The sequence below is a fragment of the Lolium rigidum genome, chromosome 3, assembly GCF_022539505.1.
Source record: "Lolium rigidum isolate FL_2022 chromosome 3, APGP_CSIRO_Lrig_0.1, whole genome shotgun sequence".
In the NCBI taxonomy this organism is placed as follows: domain Eukaryota; kingdom Viridiplantae; phylum Streptophyta; class Magnoliopsida; order Poales; family Poaceae; genus Lolium; species Lolium rigidum.
In genome coordinates this window covers 71,083,437-71,095,952 of record NC_061510.1, presented here as the reverse complement: position 1 = coordinate 71,095,952, position 12,516 = coordinate 71,083,437, and the positions used below count along the sequence as shown (strand labels likewise).

The window sequence follows — 12,516 nt, the reverse complement described above, 5'->3', positions numbered from 1 at the left end:
GATTCAGCAAAATTGCACTTGAAAAATAAGTGTTTTATTGTCTCATCACGATGACAGATGACACAATTTGCCTTTCCCTGCCAATGGCGTTTCACAAGATTGTTATTAGTGAGGATTACCCCTCTAAGAAGATACCACACAAAAAACTTAGTCTTTAATAGAATCTTCATTTTCCAAATTTTATTATTATTATTATTATCAATCGGCACATCTAGCTGGATTAACCCATTCTACATGGAATCCGCAAAGAAAATACCGTTCTCATGAAGATTCCACTGAAACTCATCCATCCCTAGCACCAAGTAGACAAAATCCAGTCGTTGTATCAAAGCATTCAAAAATACTAGTCTAGAACCAAAAAGATCTCTTCTGAACGACATATTTGGTGGTGAACTTTCAACACCTTAGCAGTTGTTTCGCTTTTGTGATGCACAATATTGTACAGTGCTAGATATTATTCTTGGAGTGTAGCACTACCAAGCCACTTCTTCTCACAAATCCTAATTTCCGAGCTAGAAGTATTTATTTGTCCCCATTAGGCCAGCCTATCATACAACAGTCAAACATTACAGAGGTAATGATCCTGATTTTCTTAATTTAAAGTCCATTTCTCTAGCTTTTATTCAGATTTTTTATACAGGTAACACCTATATATAGAAAAACCATACACCAGTTTCAAGACGATCACTTTTGTGTTGCATCTTATTATCTGTATCTGTGTCTCTATAACTATTGAGTACTCCGGCCGATCTCTTTTAATTGATTTAAATTTAGTATAACTTTATACTAAATTTGAGCCAATTAAGAGGGATTGGAAGGAGTACTTTAAACGGATTTGGTTGTTATGGGCGGGAAAATACAAATTGTACCTTCAAAGGTTAGAGAGCTTACACGGGATTTCTTCTATAGTCCAAAGCAAAACAGACACCATAGCATTGAATCCTTTTAAACATAAGGCTCGAAAGTCTGACTTTGAATTAACAAAGCCCTCAACAGGCGAAGATTACACAAGGTCCTCCGTACCACACAACACCACACCACACCACTACGATCGAAAGATACAAGGGAACACTCTGAGAAATTTACAGCACTACGCTACAGCACAAGCACACGCCTTGCAGAAGCGAAGGCCGCAACTCCACGGCACCAAGGACGCCAACCAGAGGGAGTCACTGCCAGGGGCGGAGAGGAAGTCTTGAACGAGGAGAAGAACCCGGGACGAAGAGCACCAAACCTTCCTCTTCTCATGCCAAAGAGGGCCCCTACCCTCTCGCCATGGCTCGGAGGCGTTGAACCATACATGAGAGAAGCTCACCCGAGAGCTGGAGAAGAGTTGGGCTCGAGAGCCAAGGACCTCCTGGAGCATGACCACCTTGACAACAAGAGCACACCTCACCAGCCGCACTACCACCGCCCTTGAACAACCTAGCTAGAGCAGCAGGAAAGCCACCGGACAAAACATCAGATCACGGGTAGTGGCCATCGAGGCCCAAAGCACCCACCTTCGACTCCCCATCCGAACCACACATCTCCCCAGGCGACACCTCCAAGGAGGTCACGGCGCAGCACGTCGACGCCGCCCAATCGAGGGATTTTGGACTTTCGTCCGGGAGATGGGTCGGGGGTGGGAAGAGGGGTCGCAGTGTCGCCTCTAAGGAGGAACCCGGCACCTGAGGGCGTCGACATCGCCGGGCTGGGCCAGCCAGCCAAGGGTTTCCGCTGACCCCAAACGGCCCACTAACACCCCTTTCCCCAGAGCCGACGCCGGCGCCACCAACAGCCGGAGCGGGCGGGGGAGAGAGGGGGAGCACCTACCACAAAACTTGACGCAGAGAACCATGCCGCCGTCAACGCCCGCCGCCGCCTCACCTCTCGCGAGATCGAGGACAGCCACCAGAGCCCCCGCCACGACGCCTGCCGCAGGGCCCCGGAGCCACAACGCTAAAGGCCGCCACCTTAGATCCGGAGCCCCCACCGGGGAAGCCGCCGAAGAGACCAACCGCGAAGGGGAGGTCCGTCGAGCCGCCGCCACGATCTTGGCGAGCCCGCGCAGGTTTCCTCCATCTAGCAGCCGCAGGAGGAGCCGAGGGCTCAGATCCCCGCCGCCCCCTTCACCAGCGAAGCGACCTTCGGCCGGCGTACGTCACCTCTGGGGGCGACGAGGAGGGGTGGCTGGGCGGCGGCGCTTTAGGGTTTCCCCCCTTGGTCGCTTGGATGGGGCGACGCGAGGGGAACGAGCCTCCACCTTTTCAAAATGAAGAAGCACTGAATCCTTTTTGACAGATTGAGAGGGAGTGCTCGGCCCTCTCTATCATGCCGAGGGATTAGCAAGATTCCCTGCACATGTGAGATATAATCTCATCATCGTGTGTTTATAAAAGCAGCAATCTCATGTCAAGAGCTGAAGAGCAATTCCAGCATTAATTTTCACATGGGGAATCATAGCCAGGCCGGTTTATTCTCTTGCTACTCTGCTATTAGGCATCATCGGTACTAGATTACCAGGAATTCAAGTCTTACAATTATTAAGCAGAAAACGAATCGACTGAAAGTAAAGATAAACTCCATCGCCCTCATCATTTGTGAACGCTTAGAAGTTAGAACACGATGATGCAACGGGGCAAGTCGTGGAGGATGTCGGACGATGAGCATGGGCAAGGTGACGCCACGGAGCCAGGCTGATGCATCGGAGGCGCCTATCAATCGATGAAGCTGCCGTCTCGCTTGCGCACCTCCACCTTGAGCGCGTGGTCTTCGCCTACCGCGTCCCCGCGCAGCGCCCGGAAGAAGCAGACGTCGCCGACGCCGAGGCGGTTGTCGACGCAGAACTGGTGCCATCCGTACCTGAGCGACGCGCGCGTCCTGTGCCCACCCTTGCGGATGTTGTGCTTCAGGGTCACCGTCCACTTCTCCCCGCGCATCCGCAGCACCACCTCGCTCCTGCTGTCGTACTCGTGCGCGTGCTGGAACGCCGGCGGCACGTTCTACACAATCCCGGCCGCGCACACAGGGGAAGGAATTATTAGCACCAACTCGACAAGGAACTGCACACGATAGTAGCTCTCTGCCGGCGTCTCACCAGATACTGCTTCTGCCTCGCGCCCAGGTGGCTCGGCTTCAGCGTCACCGTGAACTGCGACGTCAGCGCGTCCTCGATGTTCATCTCCCCCGTGCTGCTGCTGTTCTTTCTGGCACTCTCGTCCATGCCGTTGCTGACGCTGTACATGCTGTTCTTGCTGCAACTATCGCTGCTGATTCCACCGCCTGTGTCTGGCCAGATGCGAAAGTCATTCTTCTTAATTCTGTTCTTAACAAGTTGCAACAAATCTTCGTGACGCAAAGACATAGAAGAGAAAGAAGAGGCGCATGCATACTTTCTTCGTCGTCGTTGTGGTAGTGTCTGCGGCACATGCTTCCGTCGAACACCTTGACGGTGAGCACGGCGTCGCCGTCGTAGCTGAATACCAGGAAGTTCCCGAGCCCCAGGTCGTGAGCGCGGGCGAACCGCTCCCAGCCACGGTCGAGGTACATGCGGCCTTCGCCGTCGAACAACACCTCGACGTCCCACAGGTGACGCCCGCCGCTTGCCTCCCGGAGCGTCACTTCACGGGGCTCTTGGCCGTCCAGCAACTTGGCGAACTTGTCAGGCAGCTTCTGCAGTAAGGATCGTGCAGCGTTTAAAGTTTAATTAAGGCACGGAAGAACACCAGACATCAGGGCGTACAAAACCGAAAAAAATTGGATAAAGCACAGGAAGGGAGAGATTACGCTACTAGTAGACTCTACGTACGTACCAGTTTTTCCCAGGGGTTTTGGAATATGATCACGAAGAACTCGAAATCCAACAAGTCTGGAAAGGCGGCCGTCTCCCCGTCCATTTTAGCAAAACCCTCTTGTTCTATTTCCTCTTCCTCCTTCATGGCTGTCCACTCACATGTGCAAGTGCAACGATGGTATTAATAAGCTTCTTCTCTGGATTCCCTCCCACAGGCTACAGGCTCCACCCATCTCCTTACCGTTAACTGAAAACTAGAGATGGTAACACAGCGACTGCTTTAATTGTTGCAGATTCCTTCTTCATGTATACTACTAGCTAGGAGCCATTTCGGGTTGTTGGCTAATTGAGGAATAGCACGGCCCTTACGTGTCGAGCTCCAGTGGTGGGCTGTGAAGTGTTAGCTCAAAAACAGCCCTCCGATTTCTTATTTCAGCATTAGTGGCGGATGGCAGTGTAACTATGACAGTTCAGCCTCCTTAATAGATGGTTTTCTCTCTTAGGTCACATTACCGGCGTTGTAAGGAGTGAGGAACCCGATGTATGCGTGCAGTTCTAATAAAACTAGTACTTTTAGTAGATTATATTAGGGTTTTGGTAGCTGTTTTTTTATTTCCCCTTAATGGAGATGGTATTGTCTGCAATAAATGATCATCAGTCTTTCGTTCGACGACATGATCTTCTTCCTGACATTTATAGTGTTGTTGAAAGATTAGAACTTTCTAGGCATCGACATTCAGATCTTGCTTCTCTAGATTGATTTGCCGCGAGGAAGATTATCCTCGTAGTTTTTGTCCCGGCTGCTACGTCCCCGACAACTGTTATTCGTACTCTCGGCTCTTCAACGACATCGACAAAGTTGATCGGTTGTTATTCCCCGAAATATTGATATTGGTGCTCTTGCTGACATGGGTATGCCATATCAGGTCCTAAGCATTGCCATCCCTGGTACAAAGTCCAGGAAGGAATAGAAGAAAGCCCACGAAGAAATCCAGAAGAATCCGGAGATATCACGTTAGGAAAGTTAAGCACATATCGGGTGAACCGGCTCGTAATGTAACTCGACCTCGAGGTGGCCTCTGAGACCTAGTCCGTTATATAAGAGCTAGGAGGAGCCACCGAGAGGGGACATATTCAATCATATGAGACACATTGTAACCCTAATTCGACATCATACTATCTCGGCGATTCGCCCTTGATAATAATATTCGTCGTCGACTGCCTAGTTTGGCTGACCGGTGTGTTGATTCACCATTGTCCTCCTTCCTAGAAACCCAAGTTCATCATCATGGGAATTGACAAGGTTAACCCTTGGTCATTGGCGCCGTATTTGGGGAGCTTGGACGCTGGAAGAACAAACTCGGCAACCTCTTCTTCAAGCAACAACTCGACTAGATCGGGGGATTAGGTGTGCTTCGGATCGACAAATTTTTGTCTGCACCCACCCACCCTTCCCCCGGCTTTTGGTGACTCTAGCCGAGGGAGGGATCTCACGATCGGGAACCACGACTCCAACATCGGAGCACAAGGAAGTTTTTCGCCTGTCGAAACCAATCTATTCAGTGTCCGACGGTGGAAGCATCTGCATCATAAAAAGCTTCATCAACATCGTCCATCAGGTCCATGGGCGGTAAACGCTCGGAGGAGATGGCAAGGAGCAACGTCGGGTTTGCGTCAATCTTAGGAGATTTCGTCAAATTACTCGACGTGGTATCCTTCAGATCGATATCGTCAAGCAGCAGGAACGCGTCGGATCGGGTGTCTCAGCACCCGAGGACCGACAACATCAACAATGCAGGCGACGACACCGAGGACAGCGCCGGATCGGGAATCAGGAAAGCTTCTTCATATCCAATTTTTTGCGCTAATAGAGACTACTTAGCACGTTATCAGGTGTGAATGGTGGAACTAGCTCGGATTGACGGAAAATTGGAGGACGTATCCGATGAAGAAGAAGAATGGGATGACAACGGAAACCCAAAGTTTGATCCTGCCCGCTTTAATCGGGAAAGGCAGCGCCGCACGCCAAGAAAGCAGCGCCACCACCCGAACACACTAACGGAGCCAACAATGATGCCGGAGCCAACGTCGGCAACAAAACCAATAGAGGTGCAATCGAGACTCCAGACGCTGATGCAACGCGCGGGCGTGGGAGGCCTCTAGTAGAGCTCTCATGCGAAGCATGGGACAAGGCAAAAGCTGCTATCACACGTTAAAAGGAGGTTTCTTGGATGAAGATGCAACCCGAGAAGAACTCTTGGCGTACAGATACTTGATTTACAAGGACAAAAGGGAACTAAGGAGGCTGAGACTAGAACTCGATGCGAAGAAGTAAAGAGCCGATGTGTCTATCCTCGGCGCAGAGATTTGAGCTCTACAGGAAACGGAAGCGTGGGAGCAGGAGCCGCAGGAGCAGGAGCGCGTAATCGCAACCGACGAACTTCATATCGGTTGAATAGCATACGAGAGGACGAACAACAACGAATGACTAGAGAACTCGATGCATTGTTTATGACCTTCGACTTAAGAGAAAACCTTCACCCGACAACGCCGGAAGCAGCGATCGTGGCAGCTCAAACATTTTTGATGACAACACAACCAGAACATGGCCCACGAGTGCACAAAACCCTGATCGCAGGTCTAAATGTTGTCGAGCAACACCTAGAGAATACCCTACGCCCTCATGAAAGTCCTCGGCGGGAAGGACCATCAGGTCAAAACGTTGCAGGAGCACCAAATAACCCCACACGACAGGAAGTGGAAACGCCAAACGCTCCTCTGCATCAGTTAACACCAACAGGCCGTCACAATAGTTCTCAACAAAATGTAGAACCCTAGCGATAGAGATTTCCGCAACAACCTCGAGCATCTGCCAGAAAACAGGGCGATGTCAGGAACGACATTACACAGAGTTGAGTCGACAGGGCTCACGTCGAGAGGAGAAGTCGACAAATATATGAGGAAGATGGGTACGACGATGATTCCGAAGACGAAGACGATGATGAGCTTTGCGGAGTGATGTCTACGCACGCTTCTATTCCCGTAGACAGTGTTGGGCCTCCAAGAGCAGAGGTTTGTAGAACAGCAGCAAGTTTCCCTTAAGTGGATCACCCAAGGTTTATCGAACTCAGGGAGGTAGAGGTCAAGGATATCCCTCTCAAGCAACCCTGCAATTAAGATACAAGAAGTCTCTTGTGTCCCCAACACACCTAATACACTTGTCAGATGTATAGGTGCACTAGTTCGGCGAAGAGATAGTGAAATACAAGTAATATGGATGATTATAAGTAGCAATTGCAATCTGAAATAAAAATGGCAGCAAGCGAACATGTAACAGAACTTGTTGGAAACGGTGTTTCAATGCTTAGAAACAAGGCCTATGGATCATACTTTCACTAGTGGACACTCTCAACAATGATCACATAACTGAATAAATAAATGCTACTCTTAAACACTCTCTTGTTGGATAACAAACACCATTCATTGTGTAGGGCTACAAGAGCACCCTCAAGACGGAGTAAACAAGCTCCACAACTTCATAAAGGAATCACACACGATGCGCACACTGTCACCGTCACACCGTGGAGAGTGAATCCGGAGTTCATATTAAAGTAACCTCTAGAGTGCATAATAGACCGTTGCAATTTAGATCGAGTACTAACATAGCATACACACTGTCAACAATAGCTATGAAAGGGGAAATAGATCACATCAATACTATCATAGTAATAGTTAACTTCATAATCTACAAGAGATTACAATCATAACCTACGCCAAGTACTACATAATGCACACACTGTCAACTTTACATCATGGAGGAGGAATAGACTACTTTAATAACATCACTAGAGTAGCACATAGATTAATAGTGATACAAAGCTCATGATCACATAAAGATCACACCATGGCAGAGAGAGATGAACCACATAGCTACCGGTACAGCCCTCAGCCTCGGGGGAAACTACTCCCTCCTCATCATGGGAGACAGCAACGGCGATGAAGATGACGGTGGTGTCGATGGAGATGACTCCGGGGGAAATTCCCCGTCCCGGCGGCGTGCCGGAACAGAGACTTCTGTCCCCCGAACTTGGCTTCGCGATGGCGGCGGCTACGTAACTTTTCGTCAAATATGACTGATTGATTTAGGGTTTTCGCAACGGAGAGAATATATAGGCGAAGGGGCGATGTCGGTGGAGTCCCGAGGGGCCCACCCCATATCTGGGCGCGGCCAGGGGTCCACCCACGCCCCCCTATGGTGTGGGAGCCCCTTGGCCCCTCTCTGGCTCTCCGGGTCCGTCTCGTCAAAGTATTGACTTCTGTCTTCGTTGGGTCCAATTCCGAGAATATTTCCTGTGTAGGATTTCTGAAACCAAAAACAGCAGAAAACAGGAACTGGCGCTTCGGCATCTTGTTAATAGGTTAGTGCCGGAAAATGCATCAAAATGATGTAAAGTGTATATAAAACATGTGAGTATTGTCATATAACTAGCATGGAACATAAGAAATTATAGATACGTTTGAGACGTATCACGGAGCCGTATGCTTCTCACATCACGTTCGTAAGATAAACATTCCAAAGGGATTCAAGCTCCCTACGTCTAAGATAAAGTATGAAGGGGTCCAAGAACCCAAAGCATGGCTATATGATTACATGCAAACCATCAAAGTGCATGGAGGCACTAAGTCTACTGCAATGCAAAGTTTACAAGTTTTCCTGAGAGGATCCGCGAGATATTGGTTTCGGAAGTTACTGGAACGATCCATAGAGAACTGGGATGATCTGCGTGATCAATTCATTCAAAACTTTAGGTCAACTTTCAAGTGTCCAGCTGCAATCGAAGAGTTACGGAAGTGCATGTAAAAAATAGGAGAATCAACGCGCTCTTATCTTCAAAGGTGGAGCACGATCAAGAACTCATCTCAAAAAATCTCTGATGAGCGGCCAATCGACGCGTTTAACAGTGGGTTCCACCGCACAGACTTTGTTGAAGAGCTGGGAAGAGCGCGGCCAAGGACAGTAGGATACCTGATGGATCTAGCAAACAAATGGGCCAATGGCGAGGATGCAACTAGCAATAAACGGGCGAGGCCACCTAAAGAAGATTGAGCAAGGCGTGGAAACGATCGTAGACGACGAACACGAAACTACGATGACTATGATCAGCCTGCGCAAGTCGCGGCTGGCTTCACAAACATAGGCGATAGAAGAGATGATTATCGCTATGCGGTTATCGAGGCGGTAATTGAGACGAGCCGAATTCTAGTAGGCAGGCGTATAAGCCTAGACCGAGGTTCCTGCCGCAGCTTGAAATGACAGAGGAGCTTATGCTTAATGCACCATGTACTATGCACTATTACATCTACGACGAAGGACACAGACAGTTGAATCATTTGTTGTAGGACTCCAGGACTTTTCAGGGGATGCTGGGAGATCAAATAAAAATGCTCCAAGGCAAGGTATCATTGGGGCACCTGGATTGATTGCTTTCAACGTGCCTCCTCTGCCACCACTATCTCCAGAAAATCCGTTGCTAGCGATACAGGCGGCTCCAGCAAATAATAGTAACCCACCAAATGAATATATCGATTCTAGAGGAGCAGTCAGTATGATTCAGAAGAGTAGGTCACCCAATAGGAATCAAAAAATAATCACCCGACAAGTCAACCTCGCAATCCAGGCGCCACTGCCCACGCTGGAGTATCTCGACTTGTCAGATCAGTACGTCGTTTTTTGGCAGGGAGGATCACCCTTACAAGATCGCTCGACCAGGTCACTCGCCATGGGTACAAGATGCTCGGATCGGCGGGTATGACTGTATCTGAGTATTCCTCGATGCATGGAGCGACCTTAATTTGATCTACGCTAAAAAATCGCGAGCAATGAACATCCCTCTCACTAGTCTCACGCCCTCGGATACTAGGTTCCATGACATAATTCCAGGAAAACCAGAGATTCCCTTGGGAAAGATTTGGCTTGGTGTATTCTTCGGGGAAAGGGAAAACTTTAGAAAAGAAAAGCTGGAGTTTGAAGTTGTGGATTTTCCATCACAGTATCACGCAGTACAAGGCAGGCTTGCATATTTCCGGTTCATGGCGATCTCTCACCACGCGTACCTCCGCTTGAAGATGCGAGGACCCAACGGAGTTATCACCGTCAAAGGAAACTTTGCTCACTCTGACGCATGCAATAGGGAGTTCCATAAAATATCACAAATCTTCGATATGCATGCAGAATTCCTACAAATCCAGAGCACAGTCGATCATGAGGAATCCCCAGACGTACGTCGAGCTTTACCCGATCAAGCGTCCGATGCAGACAAGGACACGAAGGAAGTACAAATTCACCCTTCTGACTCGACGAAGACGATGTCCGTGTCAAGGATATCCCTCTCAAGCAACCCTGCAATTAAGATACAAGAAGTCTCTTGTGTCCCCAACACACCTAATACACTTGTCAGATGTATAGGTGCACTAGTTCGGCGAAGAGATAGTGAAATACAAGTAATATGGATGATTATAAGTAGCAATTGCAATCTGAAATAAAAATGGCAGCAAGCAAACATGTAACAGAACTTGTTGGAAACGGTGTTTCAATGCTTAGAAACAAGGCCTAGGGATCATACTTTCACTAGTGGACACTCTCAACAATGATCACATAACTGAATAAATAAATGCTACTCTTCAACACTCTCTTGTTGGATAACAAACACCATTCATTGTGTAGGGCTACAAGAGCACCTTCAAGCCGGAGTAAACAAGCTCCACAACTTCATAAAGGAATCACACACGATGCGCACACTGTCACCGTCACACCGTGGGAGTGAATCCGGAGTTCATATTAAAGTAACCTCTAGAGTGCATAATAGACCATTGCAATTTAGACCGAGTACTAACATAGCATACACCACTGTCAACAATAGCTATGAAAGGGGAATAGATCACATCAATACTATCATAGTAATAGTTAACTTCATAATCTACAAGAGATTACAATCATAACCTACGCCAAGTACTACATGATGCACACACTGTCAACTTTACATCATGGAGGAGGAATAGACTACTTTAATAACATCACTAGAGTAGCACATAGATTAATAGTGATACAAAGCTCATGATCACATAAAGATCACACCATGGGAGAGAGAGATGAACCACATAGCTACCGGTAGAGCCCTCAGCCTCGGGGAAAACTACTCCCTCCTCCTCATCATGGGAGACAGCAACGGCGATGAAGATGGCGGTGGTGTCGATGGAGATGACTCCGGGGGCAATTCCCCGTCTTGGCGACGTGCCGAAACAGAGACTTCTGTCCCCCGAACTTGGCTTCGCGATGGCGGCGGCTACGTAACTTTTCGTGGAATATGACTGATTGATTTAGGGTTTTCGCGACGGAGAGAATATATAGGCGAAGGGGCGATGTCGGTGGAGTCCCTAGGGGCCCACCCCATATCTGGGCGCGGCCAGGGGTCCACCCGCGCCCCCCTATGGTGTGGGAGCCCCTTGGCCCCCCTCTGGCCCCTCTCTGGCTCTCCGGGTCCGTCTCGTCAAAGTATTGACTTTTGTCTTCGTTGGGTCCAATTCCGAGAATATTTCCTGTGTAGGATTTCTGAAACCGAAAACAGCAGAAAACAGAAATTGGCGCTTCAGCATCTTGTTAATAGGTTAGTGCCGTAAAATGCATCAAAATGATGTAAAGTTTATATAAAACATGTGAGTATTGTCATATAACTAGCATGGAACATAATAAATTATAGATACGTTTGAGACGTATCAAGCATCCCCAAGCTAAGTTCCTACTCGCCCTCGAGTAGGTAAACGATAAAAAGAATAATTTCTGAAGTGATATGATACCAACATAATCTTGATCATACTATTGTAAAGCATATGAGATGAATGAAGTGATTCAAAGCAATGGTAAAGATAATGACTAAACAACTGAATCATATAGCAAAGACTTTTCATGAATAGTACTTTCAAGACAAGCATCAATAAGTCTTGCACAAGATTTAACTCATAAAGCAATAGATTCTTAATAGAAGGTTTTGAAGCAACACAAAGGATGATTAAGTTTCAGCAATTGCTTTCAACTGGTAACATGTATATCTCATGGATAGTTGTCAACATAAAGCAATATAACAAGTGCAATAGGTAAACATGTAAGAATCAATGCACACGAGTTGCCACAAGTGTTTGCTTCTAAGATAGAAAGAAGTAGGTAAAGCTGACTCAACATAGAGTAAAAGAAAGGCCCTTCGCGAGAGGAAGCATGGATTACTCATGTGCTAGAGCTTTTTATTTTGAAAACATGGAAACAATTTTGTCAACGGTAGTAATAATTCATATGTGTTATGCATAAAACCTCCTATAAGTTGCAAGCCTCATGCATCGAATACCAATAGTGCTCGCACCTTGTTCTAATTAGCTCGGATTTCCATGGATTATCATTGCATTACATATGTTTCAACCAAGTGTCACAAAGGGGTACCTCTATGCCACCTGTACAAAGGTCCAAGGAGATAGATCGCATTTGATTTCTCAGTTTTGATAGATCTCAACTTGAGGACATCCATACCGGGAAAACATAGAAAACAGATAATGGACTCCTCTTTTTAATGCTTAAGCATTCAACAACAGATAATATTCTCATAAGAGATTAAGGATTAATGTCCAAACTGAAACTTCCACCATGATACATGGCTTTGGTTGGCGGCCCAATGTTCTTCTCTAACAATATGCAT

General features: G+C 47.5%; 1 protein-coding gene across 1 annotated transcript; it reads right to left on the bottom strand.

The window, feature by feature from the left end:
• Positions 1-2,699: 2,699 nt before the first annotated feature.
• Positions 2,700-3,920, bottom strand: LOC124695015 (B3 domain-containing protein Os03g0212300-like). Its single transcript, XM_047227917.1, has 5 exons — positions 3,795-3,920; positions 3,375-3,654; positions 3,225-3,264; positions 3,080-3,179; positions 2,700-2,984 (listed from the first exon to the last, which is right to left on the bottom strand). The coding sequence occupies exons 1-5, from the start codon at positions 3,918-3,920 to the stop codon at positions 2,700-2,702; spliced, it is 831 nt and encodes a 276-aa protein (XP_047083873.1).
• Positions 3,921-12,516: the final 8,596 nt, after the last annotated feature.

Excerpts from the sequence above, each read along its gene's own strand:
- LOC124695015 (XM_047227917.1), bottom strand. The coding sequence starts at position 3,920 with ATGAAGGAGGAAGAGGAAATAGAACAAGAGGGTTTTGCTAAAATGGAC. Across the intron at positions 3,655-3,794 it reads AAAACCCCTGGGAAAAACTG|AAGCTGCCTGACAAGTTCGC; the intron begins GTACGTACGTAG and ends TCCTTACTGCAG. Across the intron at positions 3,180-3,224 it reads AGTTGCAGCAAGAACAGCAT|CAGCAGCACGGGGGAGATGA; the intron begins GTACAGCGTCAG and ends CAGAAAGAACAG.